The following is a 24,842-nucleotide window of genomic DNA, read 5'->3' on the forward strand; positions in this document are numbered from 1 at the left end:
AGAAAGAAAGAAAAATCAGTGAAATATACCATCATATTAATCATATGTATTACACAATTATTTCGGCGGTTGATTTTTACAGTATTAAATGATTACACTTATAAATCATACCACTCGATATTATAACCCACAACCCAGTGCAGTTCAGAAATTCCAACAAGAATAAAATTTTCAAGAAGAATCCGTGGCAGATTCGACCATATTGAACCGACAAGAAGATAATAATACACATACCTGTACAACACAATAAAATGAAAATACAACCATTCCAAACAATCTTCCGGAGTCTCTCTCAAAATTGCTGAATCGAAACTTGCCCAACAACGTGGTCATCAAAGCTTCAGACGTTGACAGCAAGCTATGGTAATCTACCGTATCAGCTCCCATGGCGAGATAATTAAGAGCGACAAAGCCGAAGAAAACCAAAGCAAATACAGTGGTAAAGTAGGCTATGGGTTTGCTGGCCAATTTAAGGGTACGTGTCATCTGGGTGAATCGGTAATCAAATGATAACAGAAGTAAAACCTTGACCATTCCCATGAAGGCCACTGCAGACATCACATAAGCGTAGGTTTTGTCCAAGAAAGCGATGTTTTGAAATAATCCTTGGACATCTATTGGATTAGAGAAACAAATCATTGTAATGAAAATTACTTTCCCATACTAACGACTACCATATTGGGGTATTCCAGTTGAAATCAATGCATCCTGTATGAAAGACATGACCTTAAACTTAATTGGTGACTACACTCCCAGTAGCGTGGGGGGGGGGGGCTGAAGCCCCCGCACTTTGTTAAAAATCATTTTTGGCGATTTTAGCCATTATGCCCCCCGCATAACTCTGAAATGAAAGCCCCTCTGAGCCCCTCGTAGGAGCAGATCTTGAACATAGCGGTGAGTCTCCCTGTGTGGGAGATTAAGGTCATGTCTTCGATTTCACCTGGATTTACCCATTACTATTATTACGTCACTTTTCATGATTTTGTTTGCCATGTAGTTTTGTAGTGTGTAAGTGATATACCTCTATTATGTTCCCTTGATCCATTACGCATGTAATACATCGATAATTTAATACATAATTTACATTCGTCCAGTCCAAATTCCAGCCTAAAGCGCTAGACAAATTGTATTTTATTTTGTCGTTACGATATCATTTATGTTTGAATTAATAACAAGATAATTATAAAAGTTACTCACACAGCACACCTTCCATTTGTTCCTTTAGGTTTATAACAGCCATCTTTCGTACCATGTAGAGAATCACACCTAGGAAACTGGTAAGAACGACGGCAATCTCAGCCCAATTATCGATTGACTTCAGGTAACGTTTGCCACCGGCTTTTTTGATGTTTTCAAACTCTTCAAAACAGGTATGTATGAGCCACACAATGTATAGGATATGTAACATCGTCACAATTACAGCGGTCAATTCAGCATCGCTGGAGTAATCATAGAGTCGGAAGGTATGAGTTTCATGCGACGGGTATGCTCCATTGGTTTCCGGAAACTCAATATAGAACGACACGTAAGAGAAATGATTGAGATTTGCATTGTACACAACCCATTCCAGGACTACGAACCTGGTGTAGCGGTCCATCCAGCGCGTTTTGTAGAGATAATCTAATGTTTCTAAAGCATTCTTGGATCTGGTACCGAGGTCTGCAATGTAGCCTTTACCATCGTACGAAGTGCCATCATAACCAAATATCATGCTTGTGCCTGGGTTGTCAGTTGGTACGAACTCCCAAGGGCAAACTATTTGAGAATCTTCTGACCTATCTGGGCAAGGCTTGATTGTCAAGTCGTCCCAACCTTCTTTGAAATCTCGATCTTCATTGACACTGTTATCGTACGGCTCGTTACATTCTTTCATCGTGTCAGCCATATCTGGATGAATCTCGCACGTGTCTGTTAATAAATAGTTGATTATGCCATGTATAAACATTGTGAATAACACCTGAATTGCATTTATATACATAAACCCACAATTGCATCCATATAAAATGATCTGACTTTGAAAAATGAAGTTTAGAGTATAATTGTCTTGTCATTAAGTGGTTCCAATGCTGCGTTTGGAAGAGGCTGCATTCTTCAGAAATACCAACATTGGAGTGGGAACAATACTTTTGATACAGCATGCACATAACCAGAAAAGAAATTTAGTTGTTTGTTCCTTGTTTGTTGTATGAATCACCATCTGATACCATTGATCCCTCTCTACTTTCAAGAGTGCATGACTTGTCCGTAAGGATTTTATATGACCTTGGAATAAGTTTACAGGAAATTAGCTGACAAATTAAAAAATGTAGCTTTATAAAATAATAAACCTAGACTAAATCCAAACACAATTCATTTAAAAGCTCACACGATTTTAATCGATATTAAAATACTTCGAATGCATAAATATTAATAAAACCTACCTGGTCTAACACGTAGTTGACGTAGCCTGACACGACCGACACGGTAACTGGCGCCACCTTCCATGAAGGTGCGTTCATCCTTAGTCATGTGACTATAGTCATAGTTCTTTTTTGGGAATATATTCGGTACAGCAACCTTCTTTGCCCACTCATAAAATTCGTCTGGATGCTTTATCTATAACATAAAAGATATTTTGTTAGTAAGGTAAAACTGCTAATGAATTCTTTGATCAGCTGATTTTGTGCTAAGACATGGTTAAAGCCAATGTACCTTCCTATTCAGTTAATAGGGCTTCGATTCATAACTGTGGCAGATGTGTGACCTTTATTTGCTCGGACAATTTACTATTATTTGCTTCCCTGCTCTTATTATCTAGTCATGACGTCTTGATGCCTCCATAATGTGAAGGAACAATGTACCAGGTAATATACAACATTCAATTAAAATACTTGATGGAACTTATCGGAATGTTCACGGTATAATCATTGTGTCAAAATGGCGAAACAAGACTATTTTGTAAAACTATATACATTTATATTTCACAAGTATTGTTTTTCAGGTGACTAACTTTGGAATTAAAAGTGCTCAAACCCATTACAGGTGAGCGTAAGAAACAAATTCAAAGTATAGACTTCTGGAAAAGGCAACCGTTACTACTAGTTTCACAGCATACCCTCACTTACGATCATTTGGTATACCGATCATCAGACGGATAATTTGTCATGGTTTCAAGTTAGCACAAATGCATATACGTGTATATACATTCTGTGGTGTCAAAACCATGACAAACCTAGCCATCCAGCACAGTCTTTACTCCCAAAGTAGTCGACAGTGCTCAACCACTATAAATAGTGGGGGCGTAATATAACAAGTATTGTTTTTCAGGTGACTAACATTGGAATTAAAAGTGCTCAAACCCATTACAGGTGAGCGTAAGAAACAAATTCAAAGTGAGGGTATGCTGTGAAACTAGTAGTAACGGTTGCCTTTTCCAGAGGTCTATACTTTGAATTTGTTACATTTATATTTCTACATCCGTTAGTTGTTAACATTTGGATGTTCCTCACGCCTTGCACCGTACGGCCGTTCTCCCGTGCGAACACATTGCACGCTGCCGTATGACTCTCACAGTCATACGGACAACTTTATAATCCGATAAGGACAACGGGCATCATAATGTCATGCTCAACAAATGAAAGAGTTCCTTGTGCGTACTGTATTTTTTTAAAATCAAATGCTAAATATTCAACCCATTCCATTTGTAGCAGCTATATAACCCGTTCCATTTTCCCACAAAATTATTATTTCCCAAGTAAAAAAGGTTAGTATTTTAATATTAAAATAAACTTTTCTTCGTATGTTCACTAAACATTGTTCAATGTCCTTAATTTCTTTACTTTATTGTAAAACAGATAAATTGTCTACATTTTCTGCGTTGTCTGGACGTTCTTTTCGTACGTGCAGAATCTACAATACGACTAGATTAAACGTCCTCGCTCTATTACAGGAGAGCGGTATTGAATGTGAGACGTACTTATATGTATAATAGACCTACAGACTCATAATCTCTATATATTATCATGACTACACTTTTGGGGCGTTTTCACTTACCAGGACATAGTTGTATGTCTTAGTCTTGTCAAATTTGAGAAATTTGTCGTTAATGGCCTTAGTTGTCCAATATGTATAGTAATCTCGATACAGTACAATGATGGCCAACGTTACCAAGATGAAAAATACATGCGAGGCTATCATGTGAACAATTTCCTGGGTATTTGCTGACTTCACAGATTTCTTTTTGATGGACTTGATGTAGGCCTCGTTTGGAGGTCGAAAGCGGGCGGGTTCGTCATCGACATCCAATGGGATATTCATACCATCAGCTGCCGAGAAAAAAGTGTGTGCGTGAAAATAATGTTTAAGAAGTCTCACGAGTCTTATTTTACAAAACAACTTCTGAATTACTGAGTTAACGTGATTTTAAATCAATCTTTACACCACGACATTTGTTGACAATCATCAACGGCAAGTGAAAAAGTAAAACATTTATCATTACATAACTTAGGAGCATATCATTTGTCTTGTCTTGTCTAATTGCAGAGAGATCTTTAGTAAGCTTTTTAGAAATAATATCAGTATCAGTACCATTGACATACAAAGTGGTATCTTCTGCGTACATAAATATTTTTCACATGTGATACTACAATTGGCATATATGATAAATAATAATGGGCCTAACATACTACCCTGGTGGACACCAACTTTTATTTCTAGTGAATCAGTTACAATAACCTTATAAATAACACTTTCTTTTCTACAAGACAGAAATAAAACAGTCATTCAATATAATGCAAAGTTCGATTTCCTCTGTTGAGAAACACGTGAGAGTTTAGTCTGTAATATACAATATGTGTTGTCCAGGGCTGGTGCGTTTTGTCTATATTAATTGACAGCTTAATTTGTGTAAATCGACAGAAACAGTTATTTTTCATGCGACGTTGAGCTCCTAAACTAAAGGTCAGTCTATGAATCACCTACATATCTTTTCTTGAATATCCCATTATGCCGAGTGACTTTCACTGTCTTATGGCTATGCTACCAGCTACAATATCGCACGATGGGGTACATGACAAACTCGGTTTGTTTCAATACGTTTTGAAATTACACTGATAAGAGCATTTAGCTCTTGTCCTATTGTCATAGATGCATCATTTCAAAGAAGGTTAGTTATATATATTTGACCACTATAATGTACACAGATGGAGCTATTTTACTTCCTACCTTACCATGCTTACATACACACAAGTACAAAATAACACCCACCACTTTTCTTTGCTTCCATTTCTACTTTGAACAATCGGTCAGGATCTACGGCGCTAAAGTCGGCAGCCTTCTTTACAAGCCTAACTGAAGTCATGACAAGAGCAGCAGCAATGATGGCCTGCGATAACATATACAAACAAGAGAACGGATGATTATAAAGATCGGCTCTAAATTCAATATCTGTGTCTTCTTGCCAAAGTATGTCTGATAATAATTACATTGTAGCCAAGATTATGTGACAACATTACGGTACAAGTGCCGTAAAGAATATGCTATATTTCACCGTCAGACTTTTAAACCACTTGCGGCTGCGGCAAGCGGCATGACGTATCATCCAATGACATCAAAGCCAATGGCATTGGCTGATACGTCATCAAGCGGCATGACGTATCAACCAACGCCAATGACACGTATCAGCCACAAATCATGTCCGACCTCTGTATGTATGGGGTCAATTTGAACATGTGACTGTAATATTGGTATAAAAATAACGATCAGTTTAACAAAATAATGAACTTTCAATTACCTTCAGGGGTTCTAGAATAAGGATAGATTCCAGAAACGATGTCATCATTGATATGAACCAATTTTCAGACTTTTCTTTGCCCCAATCTAAAGTATAGAGAACCACAAAAAACCCTGACAGGGACACCGCACAAAACAAGATGAACCAGCCAATGTAAACAGTCCACCATGGTAAACCTTTTGACTTTTTCGGCGCTATTTCTTGAAACATCTGAAATGGTAAAAAACAAAATAACAGGGTAGTTATTTTGGTCTGATAACAGCTGAAAGATAATTAAATAACCATTAACAATGTTTCTTGGGTAATACTTATAGTCCTGCTTTTTAAATTATTCATCCAAAGAATCTTATAGTGAAGCTAGTCCATTTGAACACCGGGCGAGTTGGGGCAGATAAAACACCCTGCTCTTCTCGAAACTGACTACGAGACACATGTAGGCTACAACAAGTAGGGCTATCCTGTACACGGAACACGCAGCTTCCGGGAGAGCGGAAGTCTGAATTTAATCTATACATGTTGCCAAATAAATTCAGGCTAATTTTCCAAGTCAATATCCCAGCAAGTTATTCACCGCCGGAAATCGAAGTAAGACTGAAGTAAGAACTCTAGCCACTGAGTTGCATAGAAGCAATAGTAATATATTGCTCTGATTTTGGGTTCCAAGATTCTTATGATTAGCATGAAATAACACTTTGAATTGACTAAATCACACATTACCTCAGTCATGTCAGTGAGATTTCCTTTAGCAGGCCCTTTCCTTGGTCTGGCTTTTCTAAACAACAGCACTACCAGTAAGTTGGCAGGAATCATAATAAGTGAAGTAATGGTAGCTATGTAGATTGCCTGGAAGTTGATTTCTATTAGACCGAGGATATTGACTGGTTTGTCTTCCACTTCATTAGAACTGTCACGATAGAACATCGCATTGCTGATCATGTAGAGGAAACCAAGTGCGAGACACACAGAAAGCCGCTGTAAAAAGGAAATAACAAAACATAGGGTTATTTATATTCCACCTTTAATACTGCACATTCATCCTCTTCCTCTTCTTGATCTTCCCCCGTTTCCTCTCAGTCTTTTTAATTTGTTATGTATGCTCCAATTTTGTCATGCAAAATATAACAACGCACTATGTTTCTTTATAATATTCTTTGTCCTGTTCTCCATGTTCATCTCCCTTTCGATATGTTATACTTGGATCAGAGGAAGAGGACCCGACTTAGGGACGAGAGCAGCAGTGTTAGGCAATAGAACCAAATTAGTTCGATTTTTCGATCAACCGTCGATGTTTGGTCGATCCTTATTATTTACTGAGTATGTCCAGTAATTCTGATTAATAAACTCATAGTTTCTTAATAACAAGTATCGAAGCAGCATCGACGTCGATCCAAACATCGGACACATTTAGTTCTGGTGCCTTAAATATGGTGCATTTGTATAGATACTCGGCAGCAAAGTCAGATAATTAGTGAAGTGAAAAGGTGCACACCTTAACTATTCACTGTGATCGCGATTGCAGACGACAATTAAAATATTCGAAATTCCACAAAATACATAATAGAACATCCATTTCGTCTCCGAAAGTTAATGATCGAGAAAAGTAAATTAATTAGCAAAATCATATTATTGGTAGATTCATTTGCGTAACAAGCAACATCGTTCGGGTGCAAAAGTGATCGAAGGCGTTGAAAATGTGGTTATGAAGAATGTATTTTATAGAAGTTTCAGTTCCAACTCAGATCAAACATACCTGTACACGATTGAAGTTGCTAGGTGTTGGCCGGTTCAACAGCGACATCCATAGGTTATCATCAGATAGGGTTTCTCTGAGAATCCGGAAGAAATCCGCTTGGACGTTTATGGCATCGGCCTCGTCCGCTACCTTCAAATTGCGAATAATTTTCCCATCGTCGCGGTCCAACGCTAGCCATTGATTACATGTGAAGGCATATCTTATGGAAAACAAATATATCAATTTATTTTTGTTAGAATAAATCAGGATCGATGCTGATAACTGCTACCATAACGTAATTCGTCGGCTGCATTCCATAGTGGCGTATAGTGATTTTTGGTAATTTTTTTGTAAATTGACACATATCTTTTTATTGACGTTCTCTTTCATTTTGCTCAGCAGTCATAATTAGCTAATTAATTAATTAATTAATTAATTAATTAATTAAATTTGGCGTATCGTTACAAAGTGAAATTTTGTGTTTTCCATAGTGCCGTATCGACCACACGCCACTTTTTATACTCATTTTATAAAAGTAAAATATCGGCAAAAATGAAAAACATTGCATGTCATAGTGGCGTAGACCTCGCTACATTCCATAGTGACATATCGGACATATTATTATACGCCGCTATAAAAGGAAGCCGACGAAAAGTAACGCCATAATTATAGGGATTACACAGCGACCGATGTGGCGTAAGATTGGCGTTAGGTTAGGGTATTGTGTTTTGCGTGTTTTCAGTTATGACGTATAGTCTGTACTTATTGTTTTCAATTATTTTAGTGTCTTTATTTCTTTTGAAAGTTTTGTAAAGATAAATTCTGTTTCGTTTACTACAGAAATTTCAAATCAATTACAAAATATCAATGAATGTCTGATTTACACAACTCGATAGTTTACATGTATATTGGCATTTCTTCAAACCCGATTTTCTCGAAAAGTTGTTTATTCGCGGTGCCCTACTATACGCCTCTATGGAATACATTCGACGAATTGACAAATAATTTCATTATATTATTTTTTGAATTTACTCCACATGCGTTGAGAGCTGAAAAATCGGTAGTAGCCATTTGAGTGTTGTAATGTAAGGGTCTACAACTTATAAGTCCCCCCTAAATACTTTTTAAAATACATCGAAAACTATTTGACAAAATGCAAACGTGTAAAAAGGTATGGGTAGCCGTATTTGTTTTACACATATGGACCAAATTATAGTGTCACACGTCATTGCGTTCAGTCACAATAATTCGTTATATATATATATATATATATAAATTCAAAGAACAGACCTTCCAGAATAGGTAGTCGTTACTCTGAGTTTCATGCCTATAAAGGCAATCGTCAGACGACACGATGAAATGCTTTGGGTGGACTACCATCTCTTAGGAATGTGAAAGAATATACATTCCATGGTGTCAACACAGCCAAAGTCTATTCAGAGTCAGTCTGTCTATCGGAGATAGTCAGAAAGTGCTCAACCGCAAAGCAGGAGCGTATTAACAACATTTTACTCAAGTTAGACTATCTTTTGAATAAAGTGCTCAATCCCAAAAGGAGAGCGTATAAAATTCAAAGAACAGACCTTCCAGAATAGGTAGTCGTTACTCTGAGTTTCATGCCTATAAAGGCAATCGTCAGACGACACGATGAAATGCTTTGGGTGGACTACCATCTCTTAGGAATGTGAAAGAATATACATTCCATGGTGTCAACACAGCCAAAGCAGTTGAGCACACTATCTCCGATAGACAGACTGACTCTGAATAGACTTTGGCTGTGTTGACACCATGGAATGTATATTCTTTCACATTCCTAAGAGATGGTAGTCCACCCAAAGCATTTCATCGTGTCGTCTGACGATTGCCTTTATAGGCATGAAACTCAGAGTAACGACTACCTATTCTGGAAGGTCTGTTCTTTGAATTTTTATACGCTCTCCCTTTGGGATTGAGCACTTTATTCAAAAGATAGTCTAACTTGAGTAAAATGTTATATATATATATATATATATATAAAGACTGTTTTGAACAGCGTTAAAAGTTGCATCTGAGTCCAAAGGAGTCAGCTCTCAAACCTGACTGCTATGGAATTCTTTTCTTACACAATTAACCATTGTGACTGAACGTAATGACGTGTGACGCTATAAATTGGTCCACATGTGTAAAACAAATAAGGCTATACATATCTTTTTACATTTTTACGTAAATATTCGTAAATATTTTTGACTTAGTCTAAAAAGTATTGGGGGGAACTTATAAGTTGTGGACCGTATAAATTATAATGTAACATACTTTTCATTACGGTACCCTTTTTAAAACAAAATATTCATGGATTGCCATACCTTTGATTTGTCTGCAGATCACATATGACTATCCAATAAAGATACCACGATGCATGGGCCGCTTCACCAGTATTGTCGTGCCAAATGGTCAGGTATTTCAAATTACCTAAATTGGTACGCGTGTTCATCAGGTAATGATTCAAACTTCCTTGGTCTAGTTTCTGTGACAGTAAGGAAAAATCTTATTTGATATCGTTGATTACAGATTTGATCTAACTGTACAATGGAAAATATAACATGTAGGGCAGTCATACAGGGTGTTTGATGAAAACAGAAATGTTAATACTTAATCAAATAATATATAATAATAAGTTCGTGGTTTAATTCTTCTTCACAGAAAGTTACTATAAATCTGTTCCTTTGATATGCATCCTGTTCCATTTGAGTAAAAGTGATCAGAGTATCGAACCATAGGCATGTTTTGACTTCATACATCAACTATCCCTAGTGAAATTGATGGGCGCATCAAATGACCATCTCTAACTTCAACTGGTCTTTGAATCTTTTACTTCCGTCACGTCTTTAATTTGTCCATTAAGACAAAACTCATTTCACATCTATTGACCTTTTGTGTATTAGACAATCATAGACTAATGTGCAAAATCATGACTTTATTTATAAACATAAATTTGACAAGATCTAAACAATCTTGATTCAATTCATACGAAGTCAATATAATAAAATAATAATAATAATCCTACCAAGAAGTTTTTGGTGTCTTTTAGCAGCCGTCCCTCAGTGTATGAATGGTCACCGGTAAGGTCAAATGCTACTCGAGATCTGCATGTACTTCCCTTTGCATGGCCAGTATAAACAGTGATGGTATAGTAATAAGTGAAATGCTCCTTATTGTCAACCATCGGATGTGCTGCCCACTGCAATAAAGAGCATGTTCAAAGATTGGAAAGTGGCAAAACACAAGTGATTGATTTGGGATTTAAATGTGACGAAAGTTTTTGATCTTTGTCGTTTTACGTTCACCTTTCTCAATGATGTAAAATTACATTTCAATGCAACTGGCGTAAAACCAGTAACATGTGGATGTTTGGATTGCAAATTGACGTAAACCAAACAGTAAAAAAATATACATTAAAAATGGTGTGTATAGAAAAGGTAGGTTTAAAAAAAAACACCCAAAAACTGACGGAGAACAATTATTTTGGTAGAGTCTGTATATTCCTTGAGCAGAGGATGTATAAAGACATTCCCATAACCCAATGGGGTTTCTGACCTTGGTATGTCTGGCTTTTGTACACATGTGGCACAGTTGACCATACCTTGCATTGGGATTGTGTGCAAATATCTGGTGTTTTCATCCTTTTATTGAGACTTATGAATAAAATTAATGCAGTGGGACATTAAGAAAGTTTTCTATAAGAAAATCCAATTTTATTTGATAAGTCTCAACTATTAGCTCGTTGGCTGCAATTTTAAAATCACCATTTGTGACGTGCCATGTCAAAAGGAGACACTTTTGGGCAGGTTATCAATTTTGAGGTTTTTACATATCTTAAATATAGATATATATAGTTTGCTCCGCAACGCCGTTTTCCCCAATGAAATCGGACATTTCTAAGCGAAGATATATTGAGTTCGTAAGTTATGGTATTATAAAATTGGAAATTGAGATATCGGCCTTTAAAAATATTATTGACAATGTTGAGAGTAGGAATTACCTTGAAGAAATGTCTCAAAAGATACAAGATGTCAGTAATATTCCGGTCTGAAACTATCAGACAATATTTTTAACATTAATAACATAAAATTCTCAACAAACTCAAATTGTGAAAAAATCACCCCGGGCAGATTTGTGGCTATAGACGAATCCAACGAGCCAAGTCATGGTCAGGATTTGGTCGGCCATCTTTGGTTTCCCGCTAGCACCAACCTGGGATTTTGAGCACCCGATTGTGCAAATAAAAGCCGCCTAACACCTAGAGAAGATGCAAAGACGAGGAGGGTTAATAGAATAATAATATACAATAGAGGTAATCCTGTCGCATCTATTCATACATAGTCTTTTTGTTCATCCATTTGTACATCTATAAATAGATGCGACGGGATTACCTGCGGAATTATCTCTATTGCATTATTCTATTAACCCTCCTCGACCTTCTCTAGGTGTAAGGCGGCTTTTATTTGCACAACTGTTGGAACTGTATCGTGTTGTAAACTTCTTTTGTCTGCCTGTGTTTTCGCGGAAGGTGTAAAACGGGTGATGGAATGCAGTTTAAAATTTCCGCCAAGGCCGAATCATTTCACATTTTGGATGCATTGTAGCCGACGGGGACCCAACTAAAGGCTGCTAGTCAGGTGTAGGAATGCGTGTATTTGGATTCGTCTATATCTCCATTTACGATCCTGCCCAAAAGTGTCTCCTTTTGACATGACACGTCACATTTTGTGTGTGTGGCAATGGGGACTTTGCCTTTATGACTAGGTTATATTGATCAAATTTCCCAATCATAGAGCATTGTAGGAATGCCTTTAAGACTCCTCTGTACCTTGAGAACGTCATCCCGGTCATAACGACGCATAATCGCAACCACAAGGAGATAGATCGACAATACAACAACTATGAAAGAAAATACCATCGCGTTATCACTAAGATCCTGGCTGAAAGCATGTTGAAAGTCGATGGTGTTTATGGGAACCATGATGACAGTAAATGTTGTCAGATGGGTACACATGCATACAGTAACGTCTGGACGAGATGCTGAGCTTACCTGAGGAGTAAAGAATTAATATAAAGAGAAAACATTACTCATTATCTATATTGTTGTTCTTTATGTGTCATAAATGATTAGATATGTCTTTTATTAAATGTAAAGATTTACATGTTGAAATCGAGCTTGAAACGCAACGGATAGCTACGGATCTACCAAACACACGACATCTACACCCACTCCCACACATGCACACATTGAAGTGTTTAAGAATGAGAATAAAGGTATTGTTTTAGCCGCTGCCGTGCATCTTTCGTCTCATACGACGTATAACACGTGAAATCATTATTTTTGGCGTAAAACAACTCGACTTCGCCTCGTTGTTTTACTTTAAATAATGATGTCGCCTGTGTTATGTGAGACGATAGATGCACGACAGCGGCTAAAACAATACCTTTATTCTCTAAATTATTATACATTAAAATAATGATGTCGCCTGTGTTATGTGAGACGATAGATGCACGACAGCGGCTAAAACAATACCTTCACAGCAAACACAAAAACGTTTTAAAAACGTTTTAAATAAGTTATATTTTGGCTTTTGGTTTAGGTAAAAACGTTTTAATAACATTAAAATGTCGGGTTATATAAAGGTCATGATAACGTTTTAAAACGTTTTGTATGAAAACACACTCCAACAATATTTTTAAATGTTTAAAAAAATGTTATTGTAAACTATTTTTGCAAACATTTTTGCCAAATATTGTGTCAATACTTAAATAACATTATGTTAAAATATTTGAACCCAGCAAACACAGAAATGTTCTTAAAATGTTTTTTCAAGACCTTTTAATAACATTTAAATGTCGGGTTATATAAAGGTCATGAAAACGTTTTTAAAACGTTATTGAAAATATTTTGGGCAAACATTTTTCGCAAAATATTTTCTCAACCCCAAAATACCATTCTGTTTAGAATGTTTTGTATCAAGTTTTCAAGAATGTTTGTGGAATGTTATTAAAACGTTTTTATACCCTTTATATAACCCGACATTTAAACGTTTTCTTTAAACATTTTTGTTTGCTGAGCAGTACATTATCAAAAATGTTTTTAAGGTTATGAAAACGTTTTATACTCTTAATATACCCTTTATATAACCCGACATTTAAACGTTTTCTGACAACCTTTTATAACCTTTTGCGAATGATGTCGAACACGTTTTGTGTTTGCTGGGTTTATTCTCTAAATTATTATACATAGCATCAGCATGTTAAGTTGGCATTATTCCACCAACCTTATTATCTCACTATTGGTATCATTGTTTTTGCTCATTTTATTGTATTATTCCGGTAACCTGTTACCATAATATGAATCTGCCATTACCACCAGATCTCTTTTCTTTTAAGTTTTCATTGTTTGGCATTGTATGAAGATACGTACCCAGCAACCATCATGTTTCCATCCTTCCTGAACTTCATCCCAGAAGAGACAACTATGAGAATCAATAGCAGCAAACTGATTGTCAAGTGGCTGCTTCCTAGCAATGTGTCGAGGGCATGTAGTTTCTTCAACTTCGATACCATGAGACGAAAGAAGATAGTGAACATCAATCTCGACTTCCCTGCCTTCTTTTTCTGCAACAAATATGATAAACGTATTTGGAATTAAAAGGTCCAAGTTCTCATAGCTGTTGTTTGATTACCAGTGATTACTACATATAGCTCAGTATTTCATACTCATTAAAAGTTCATTCATTCTGTTTTAATGTAAGGAGATGTGGAAATTATTTATCAGCCACGGTATTTGACATGCATGTCAAAGGCGGCAATAGAAATGTGTTACGGTGTAATGATCATGAGTTCTTACAAATGTAAAACACAACCAAGAAAAAAAATCTCATTTGCAATGTAATACCTTTCAGTTTTGTGAAAGCATCATGAGCATTCCATATTTCATGAAATATAGCATCAATAGTTGCCTTCGATAACGGTTGCCCATTTTGAAAGAACACGTCGTAGCAGTATATAGCGTCCATAGTTGAGAAATGAATAGACATAGCCGCCATCTTGGCCGGAATATCAACAAACTCAATTGCCTTTTGTATAATCGGCTTTGAAGATGTTTTAAAGTTAGCTCGTGGTAGAAGCAAAATGAAAGGTTGGATAGCATCCTTGACCATGATTTCTTCATTGTTACTATTAAGCAGCTCCAATGAGGATATAGTACGCTCCAAGCTACAGCCAACAGAATCCCAGACAAAGGGGTTGTATCTCGTCGTTTTTGCCTGGAGAAAGAGCAGCAAAATAGTTAGCATTTTAAAATAGAGACAGACGAACAAAATGTCTTTCAAAATAAATATGTATTAGCGATGTTGAATACTTGATTACGTAATGACAATAGCATAAACACAATAGCGTATGGACACTGCCTGATTTATGGTGAAAGTAGTCAAGAAAATCTCGCGCCAAATTGAGGTATTGTTACATAATTCCAAATATCTCGAGAATAAAAGTATGGAATCTGGCGCGGTTTTTGCGACTTTGTAGACCGATAACATACTCTTTTAGACCTGTACCATTTTTATTAAAGATAAGGGATCATGTTGAATACCTCCAATTTTGAGTAGGCTTTATCACCCATTTTTCTTTACATAATAGGAGATAGAGACAATAATCGATGACAAAATTCAACAAATAGTACCTGGTTCGATTGGGTATCTACTGATTATTAAAAAGGGAGGTCCCAGTGGTGAAATCACAAACATTTCTTTCTTAATGATACCTTTGTTTTCAAAAGGTCATATTTTTGTAATCAAAGTAGAACACCATAGAGAGGCTCTGGATTGAAAAAGAAATTTGAATTTCCAAACGTTTGTCTAATTTAAGCATAAGACTTAGTATAGCAATTCACTCACACGGCTACTGTTCCTCAAAGCTTGTATTAATCATATTTGTAGCGCTTTTTTGATGAAATTTCCCTTTATTCATACATTTTTAGTACTTTTAATCCATCATACCATCAACGCATGCGTATATTTCTAATTTTATTGCAACAATTTCTATTGTCCTGACTGTCATCTCTCATACCATACCAATAATCATATTTGTTTTTGTTTCATTTTGGAGATAATTTGGATTCTCCCTTTTACCTTGTGGGCTCTTTTCTCACGATTTTCACACCATTTTTGTTTGTCGTTAAGGCCTATTTTTGGTGAAGTTCAAAGACGGTCCCTTTCTTCATCTGTTGACGGATATATTTCTTCTAGTTGCGGGAAATTATTGACCAACCCTCGTATACCTACACAAACCCCAGCAAACACAAAACGTTTTCGACCTCATTTAGTTTAGAAAAGGTTGCCAGAAAACGTTTAAATGTCGGGTTATATAAAAGTCATATAAAGGGTATAAAACGTTTTCATAACATTCAAAAACATTTGTTGATAACCTACTGCAAATATTCTAACATAATGTTACTTAGTGTTGACAAAATATGTTTTGAAAACATTTTAAAAATATTGTTGTAGTATGTTTTCATACAAAACGTTTCCACGACCTTTATATAACCCGACATTTAATGTTATTAAAACGTTTTCATCTAAACCAAAACCCAAAGTATAATATGATTAAACCGTTTTAAAAACATTTTTCAGAGGAGAGGGGTGGCACCAGCCCACTGGATCCGCCCCTGCATACCCTCTAGTAACTATAATTATTGTTAAAACCAAAATAGATTTATCCAATGCTAACTAAATTACAGATATCATATTTAAGTTAGCTAATACACTGTCTATTTACATGTAAATACTTCCAGCGAATGCAAGAATTTGTAAAAGATAGTAAAATAATTTGATTGTAAAATAATTTCAGTTAGTTTCATGTTAGAAATAGAAAAATAATATTCACAACATGTTTGACTTAAAAAAAACCTGTATAGATCTGTATGTGAGATCAGTTTTTATTTGTTACATTTATTTATAAATTAAAACCTAAAGGTACAAATTAAAAATAATAAAAAGCGTCAAGAATGTGTTTCGCCATGATAACGCAGTAACTTAATATATCTTGCCAAAATAAATTTGCAATATAGGTATAATGTATTGTTAGTAACGCATACAGAAACAATTCCTTAATTTTCTATATACGTAGACCTATAACACGCTACTCTAAGGCAAAATATTTATTAGCAGTATTAAGAATTAATTACTTAATGTACTCAAAACAGAGTACAGGGCATCACCAGGCAACTAATCATCCAAGCAAATCTAAAGACACTGGATTACTTCAATATAGCTATAGACTTAATGAAGCTTCATTCTTATTTTAGATATACTTTAAAGAGGAATATTTTTTATACATTTTGGGTAACATGGTCATTGTTTTCTTGCACTCACCTATTGAAAATTCCAAAAAAATGGCCGGGGACAATAAGGGACGCACTCTTAAATGCATGTTAGGCTCTTTGCAGTCAATTGCACATCTTAGCTAAGTGGGGACGGTCCCCGGTTGCAGTAACATTCATGGGTGAAATGACAAATTTCACAAAAAACGTCCGCGTTTGACGGCAAACATAAACGTACATCTACCACACCCAATCCGCATACACACCCCCTCACATATCCCCACACACAAACTTCGACATAGATTTAATTAATTTATCAACAAATAATTTATCAACACATAATTATATTGTATCGAAGGAGTACATCAATTATTCAATGAAACAACCTTTACCTTCGCCTTTATTATACCATGATGCTGTTGCAGTGTTTTGTCTGGTATGACAAAATTTTCAAGGACATGCCATTTGTATCCATTTAGCGCTATCCAGTTTTCATCATCTCGTGAAATCGGTGTTACTGTCACATCCATATGTTTAGTCCGCATGTCTAGATTGGGTGCGTTCAGACGTTGTTGATTAAGAAGTGCATCTAGCAATTCATCTTCGGCATATTGTAACTCTTGTATTATATTTCGAGCTCGGATTTGTATCGTATGAACCTGAAAACAATACAAACGTGCGCGACGATCAAATAAATAAGATAAATACGGGGATTTCACCGGCGTGTCCAGGATCTTTTCCTCTGGGGTGCTCAGAGGGGCTTTCATAGTTATGCGGGGAACATAATGGCTAAAATCGCCAAAAACGGCTCATTTTACATAATGCGGCTCATTTTACAAAGTGCGGGGGCTTCAGCACCCAAAGCCCCCCTAGACACGCCACTGGACTTATAGTGCACTTTATATCACTCATACATAAATTCTAGACAGTTCATTGGTTGATTACCATTTGACATTTTTACCATCATCCACTCCGTGTGATAGTCTTTACCATCATGTGCTTTGCCGTAGTGCGCCTGCGCCAAGCCGTGCGCTGACTCTTGACTCGCCGATTTAGTTATGGGTGGACCCCAAAATGTGAAGTATATCACCGCAAAACATGGTGTTATGTTGATGAATAAATGTATTTCATACCTTAAATAGTATTTTAGTAATATAATTTATGCATGAGTGATATAAAACAAATATTAACTGTCTTAAATTCGTGTAATGGTCGAAATATAATCACTCGGTGAAAGATGTATTGTTCCATTCCACTCGCCGTTCCGGCTCGTGGAATGGAACAATCCATCTTTCACCTCGTGATTATATTTCGACCATCACACTCATAGACAGTTAATATTTGTATAATGCCAACCGACAGGTCTCTGTACTCTTAACAGATTTCGATGGCCCAAGGAACACCTTATAAACCATTAAACAACATTTAGTGACGCAGCTCAATATATAGTCTCCTAGTCTACCCACACGTAAGCACCACACCCAGGATCAGCTCCCCGGGTAACGTACATTTTTTTTATTAACCGAGACAATTAGACAGCAAGTTCCTTGCCCAGGAAAATATTTTCCAACCACACTGGGGCTCGTACTTGGCAGTCGGCACCTCTTGCACAGAAGTCTGAAACCCTGTCCACTGCGCTAGCTTCATTACTAAAATATAGATTGAATAGAGATGCATGACTCATCAAATTATCAAAAGTATTTATCGTTAAAATATTATTCTGCTACACTGTGCACAAAAGTTTGCTTATTTGTTTTAATGCCCACCTGTAAACAAAATCAAGCGCAAGTAAAAACAACAACAACAACAACAACAACAAAAAACCAAAAAAAAAATACCCCAAAACAACAACAACAAAAAAAGAGCAAAAATTAACAACAAAAAACAACCAAAAAACAAAAAGAAAACAACAAGAACAAAAAAAAAATCCGAAATTACGTTAGCTCCATGTTCTTTGCTTTCGCAATTCCCCCGGAAAGGCGCAAATTTATTTTAAAACTCACAAGGCATGTGCTGATATTGAGAATATGTTGTGAGTTTAAACGCTTACCTCACTTCGGTTGTTGCTTGTGGTCATAATATCACATACGCCATTAGACATACGCAAACCAATCTCGGCCAATTGCGCAAAGACATCTAGAAGTAGAATAAAGAAGCAGAATGTGCTAATTTTAAATCCAAATAGGCATTATTTTAACGAGTATCTCAGTTAACGTTTTTGCTGCAAAACAAGGAAATCGACCTACAGACCCACTTCTTTCTACCCCTGTCTGGGCAAACAAACACTTTTTTGGCCTAAGCCTATGCACCGACACACCCCACACACCACCACCACTCACACCTACACATCTATAACGCATACACTCCCCCACACTCACCACTCCCAACAAACCCAAATCTTACTAAACTGCTTTATATAACTCACCTTCTAAGTTAAAAGCTAATTCAGCATCTCCAATTACCAATGTCGAGTTTCTCATAGAGTCCACCATGGTTCGTATATAACGCATTGGCAATTGCTATAAAAAAAAAGAGTGAAAGAATGAAAGAGAGAGTTATAGAGGAGACAAACTTTACAGTCACCTACCTGGACAACCGATTCTTTAGAAATGCTTAGTCGCGCTAAAAGTCGATCGATACATGTTAAAATCAGCACAATTCAGAGATACACCTTTTTGCTATGAAATTAATTTTCTCGGTCAAATTTAAAGCAATATTTTTTTTTTCTTCAGTAATGTCAGTTAAAAACTTGGTGCTTGGATATACATTTTTTAAAAATCCTGGTGTTAAAATGTATCTTTTAGTGTGATATTTTTGATTTTTATAGGCCTTGAGTTCGCCTGCGAGCTTTTTACGGAATTGATTTTTTAGCGTCTCAAACTAATATAGTTTGCTAAAGAAAGATATTTCCCACCTCTGTAAAGCACATCGTGTGGGTCTATATATTATAGTTTTGTCAGAATTTCCGTTTTTATTTAACCCTTTTTCCCTTCATGCTCTGGAAATGTCAAACTCGGTGCTTTTATCTCGTGCGCAACCAGCAGAAATAGTCGATATTTTCATTGTTGTCATCCAGGGCAATTTTCCATTGAAAAGCAAAGATCATGAAGATTGCCCGACTAGCGATTTGGTAGCCCAAATCCCCAATTGGTAAATGAGGTGAATTTTAAAAATTTGCTCCCGTGATAGCCTGCAATTTCAATTTATATGCATTCCATGATTATGAAAACCATTTTGTCTGTCTGTGTGTTTGTTTACCTAGGTTAGTCCGTATTAAGAGACGCACGCTTGAGGTTCATGAAAATCCACGGTCCAAACCTAGAAAAATTAGCGTGTTATTATAGGGATTTTAATCTTCTGTCCCTCCTATCTCCATGTGAATTTTGTATGACCTACCCCCCCCCCCCCCCATCGCGGGTTGCCATTTTCATTACACCCTTCAGACTTGTGTTCGGGTTTCTGTAGAGATTCATCAGTGTTCGGGTTTGTTTTTAATTTGACATGTAGGCCTATATATAGGCCCATATTTGTCATAATTAAGCGCTATACCTAAATGTATAGCTATGCTATATATTATTATGTAATATCATGTACATGTAGGCCTATAGGGTGGGGTGGGTGCAGAGGTGTGTAAGGTGGGTAGTGGGGGTGTATGTAGGGAAACTTTGGTGTGGTAATCAACACACTTTAACCATGACTTTCAATGCAAGGCTTATTGTTGCCACAAATGTTTTTTTTCCTTACGGTTATTTAATACGTTTTCATAAACTTCCATGTTTAACCTGGTATTGTTTTGGCTGCTTCATTAGGGCCTATGACTTTCGGTGGGTTTCCAAAAGCAGTTTCAAACAAACACAAACAAAAGGCACCATACCCAGTCACCTTCATGACAATTGAAACACTACGTCACGTATTAACATCCAAGTTATTCTGTTTTTAGGCAAGCAATTTTAAATAATTGCTTGAACAGGTTTTTGTTTAAAAACAAAAACCTGTTTAAGTTAACAATGAAAATGAATGGTTCTTATAAGGCACAATCTCTGATGAGGAACTCAAAGCGCGTAAAGCACGAAATTTACAAACAAACATAAAAACAATCACTTTATAAAGATGTTTAAAAACAAAAACCTGTTTAAGTTAACAATGATAATGAACGGTTCTTATAAGCCACAATCTCTGATGGTTCTTATAAGGACAATCTATTTCTGGCGTTTAAATAACGAAAGTCTGGGGCGTTACGCCGGGGCGTTACGAAGGTTATTTCTTTGGAAGTGTGTTCCAAACAGTTTGCTTGATCATAAAACATACAGCGTAATATAATGTTTTGTAAAAGAAAGTTTTGTTTAAAATATTGCCCAATTGCATGTAAGCCTTTCGGGCAAAGTTGTTTTGAGGAGAAGCAAATTTCAACACATTTGTCCGAATCACTCACGTGATGATGAAATATCCTCATCGTGCTATAAACATGATCAGTATAGGAGCGCTATTAGGCCTGGGAATTTCGTTGCTATATTGAAGTTCTGGCAACACTGTATCATGCCGGTATTCCTATTAAACCCAGGGATATCGATCCACAATGCTAGTATTATTAGCCTTATATTTCACGCGTTGATTTTGAAAAAATTTCAGCCGGTGAAAAATGGTGAAATCAAAACGTAAATTCTGACAAAACTATGATATATCGCTCACGGTGATGTGCGTTAGAAAGTTGGGAAAAATCCTTCATTAGCGTACTATATTACTTTGAAAAGCTAAAAGGTTGATCCAAGAAAAGGCTCGCGGTCAGAGTTTAAGCCTATCAAAATCGAAAATCTTACACGAAATGACTGAATTTCACGCCTAAGTTTAACACTAGGATTTGAAAAAAAAAAAGTATCAAGCACTACAATTTGACCTGACATTTACTGAAAAAATGAAAATGATTGCATTTCATTTGGCCGAGAAAATTAATTTTACATTGAAAAGGTGTAACTCAAAATTTAGCTCGTTTCAACACCAAATTCGATCGTTTGTATTGCCACATTAAATGACTGAGTGAGCCTTGCTAAACAAAAGAATCGGTTGTCCAGGCTGCTAACTGTTTAGTGCTTTATTTCGCCTTAAAATTGTTGGGAAAAAGGCTGAACATCATTTAAGAAACATTTGCCAGTTTTAGCATGTTTATTGTGTCATATGCTTTTATTTCCAGTTTATCGTTTTGACGAAAGGATTCCAAGGCGGGTGTTTGATTAAATGTGACGTGTCATGTCAAAAAGAGACACTTTAGGGCAGGATTGTAAATGGAGAAATAGCCCGGTGGTTTTTCACAATTTGGGTTTGTTGCGAATTTTTGTGATGTTATTAATGTTCAAAATATTGTCTGATAGTTTCAGACCGGAAAATAACTGGTATCTTGTATTTTTTAAGATATTTTTCAAGGCAATTGCTACTCTCAACATTGTCAATAATATTTTAAAGGCCGATATCGCAATTTCCAATTTTATAATACCATAACTTACGAACTCAATATTATATTATTATATCTTCGCTTAGGAATGTCCGATTTCATTGGGGAAACGGCGTTGTGGAGCAAAATATCTTTATATTTAAGATATTATGTAAAAACCTTAAAATTGATAACCTGCCCAAAAGGGTCTCCTTTTGACATGACACGTCACAAAATGTTTATTTTAATTTTACAATGCTAATATGAGTGGATGGAGTATTTTAAACCACGTGTCAAAACAATATGGAAAGTATATGATCTAACCCACTGTAAGTACAGATATCCTACTTCATTCAATGAAGTAAACTGCTATGTAATCGGAGGTCATGGGTTTAACCATCTCTAAATTCCCACCCACTGATTGCTATTTCAAACTTTTATACTTCCATCATGTCTTTTCATAACCTATGACGACAATTCAGCCCACATCTATTGACCAATTGTCTTCTTGGATTAAAGATGAGATGAAGTGGGTCGCCCACGACTAGCTCGACTAGTTGTTGGCGCCTAGACTATGATTTGTTTTTGCCACATATAATGGATAAAACCTAGATCGCGAGGGACCAATCACGTCGACGAGCTAGCTGGAGAAATGGCGGCTATATGCAAATTAGGAGATTGATGTTTATGTATGTTACGTCATTGACGAAAAATTACGAAACACTTGCACTTTTCTTTGCATCACTGTTTTAGCTTTGATGTTAGAAAAATATTTAAAGCAGAGTCTATGTTTAAACCGAGGACACCATGTTGACATTGGCTAATTAAGGTGTATTTTCACTCACAAGTGCTAGTGTAAGAGCTCTTCCCAGTTCTTGCAATTTCGCAATTTTTATTTTTCACTGACGACTTGACCTTTTTAGGTCATTTAGTATACTTTCTTACCAGTCGTTTTTGTCATCCTAACTAAAGTCCGCGTTTTTGGAAAGTGAACTTCGACGTACGCGGTGCAAAAATTCTTGCCATCAGATGCCATCAGTATTTGTGGCGATTCCCGTGTTTTTCTGATCGTGTGGTTGACAGGTGCTTGAGGGGTGCATCAAAGGGCACTAGCTTAACTGCCTTGTTTTTGCATGAACGGAACGATATTCTCTGAACCAAATTTGTGATTCACAGCAGCGTCTTTTTCAAGCAGTATGCGTAGCCATTTAAAAACGAAAACCACCAGATGTAAAGTTCTACTTACTTATGTAACGCAAAATTTTCGTAATTGATATCAACTGAAAAAATTGAACAACTTACGCGATAGAAATGGTTAGCATATCAATTTGCAAGCCCTCTTTAGCAAAGTCATAGTTCATTGAATTTACAACCGTATACCAAGTCAGGCGAAAATAATAACTTTTTGCACAATTGTGAATTTAAAGAAAATTAGCCATTGCTCATTAACCCTAACGCCCCAGGGGCTTTTTGGCTACGGGAAGGAGAAGAAGGAAGGGAGAAATCAAAGAAAGAAGTTGTTTGCTCTGGGTGGGATGCGAACCCGAGACCCCTCGCATGCCAGCACTGGGTCGGCAACACTTTGCCAAGGGTCTTGGGCTTCGCTGCCATATCATTTAGGGCGATTACGTCATCACACCACGTGATGCACGCACGAACAACGCATATTATACCAAGTAGTATTTTGTAGTACCTGGGCGTGTTAGGGTTAAAATGAGGCTGGTATATGGACAATATAAGTGTACTGATCTAATTATCTAATTTGTTAGCTCTCTTTTTGCATAATTACTGTATGTAGAATCAAACCAGCTCGCGAAAGTACGAACTTTGGGGCTTGGTCTCAAAATCCACAGAAAGAGCGGGAAAGCGGGAGGATATCTTACTGTATTAAATTAAATTATTTTGTACTTTATTTGTGTTAAATCTTATACTTCCCTTATTGTTTTTGACAATGTGGTATATTATGAATCCTACTATATTTCATGACTGGATGGAGTATTTCATTTGTTAAACTTACCATTGAAGACCATGATGATGAAGAGAGGAAATTTTTACTCAGCGTGTCTAGTATTAGTTGCGAAACAGACCGCAGCACTTGTAGCTAAAATATAATGCAAAAATAATATATCAAGATCAAAATATGTGTGCTTTATGATGAATATAATCTTATAACAATATATCAGTCACCCAATTAATCGATCGATCAATCAATCAATCCATTAATCGATAAATGAATAAATAAATAATAAATAAATAAACAAGTAAATAAATAAATAAATAAATAAATAAATAAATAAATAAATAAATAAATAAATAAATAAATAAATAAATAAATAAATAAATAAATAAATAAATGAAATTTGATATGACGTCCGTCATATCAAATATCCCACGTGCATTTGTTATCTCGATATGACATCCGCAGTGTGTAAACACATCAAATTTCTCACAATAATAAACAAATATATAAATAAATAGATTAGTTAATGAATTAATAAATAAATAAAAAAGTATATACAACTTACATGCTCATCAATGAGTAATGAATTTTCTATCTGAGAATTTTTTG

General features: G+C 36.1%; 1 protein-coding gene across 1 annotated transcript; it reads right to left on the reverse strand.

The window, feature by feature from the left end:
• Positions 1–171: 171 nt before the first annotated feature.
• LOC140160428 (polycystin-1-like protein 2) lies at positions 172–24,842 on the reverse strand. The gene is made up of 18 exons (XM_072183662.1): positions 24,799–24,842; positions 24,291–24,374; positions 19,274–19,367; positions 18,899–18,984; positions 17,241–17,507; positions 14,425–14,794; positions 13,951–14,144; positions 12,349–12,570; positions 10,546–10,719; positions 9,845–10,005; positions 7,521–7,722; positions 6,488–6,742; positions 5,771–5,980; positions 5,245–5,362; positions 4,033–4,304; positions 2,421–2,595; positions 1,198–1,908; positions 172–614 (listed from the first exon to the last, which is right to left on the reverse strand). The coding sequence occupies exons 2-18, from the start codon at positions 24,291–24,293 to the stop codon at positions 172–174; spliced, it is 3,957 nt and encodes a 1,318-aa protein (XP_072039763.1). The 5' UTR covers positions 24,294–24,374; positions 24,799–24,842.

This window comes from Amphiura filiformis, chromosome 9 (genome assembly GCF_039555335.1).
Source record: "Amphiura filiformis chromosome 9, Afil_fr2py, whole genome shotgun sequence".
NCBI lineage: Eukaryota > Metazoa > Echinodermata > Ophiuroidea > Amphilepidida > Amphiuridae > Amphiura > Amphiura filiformis.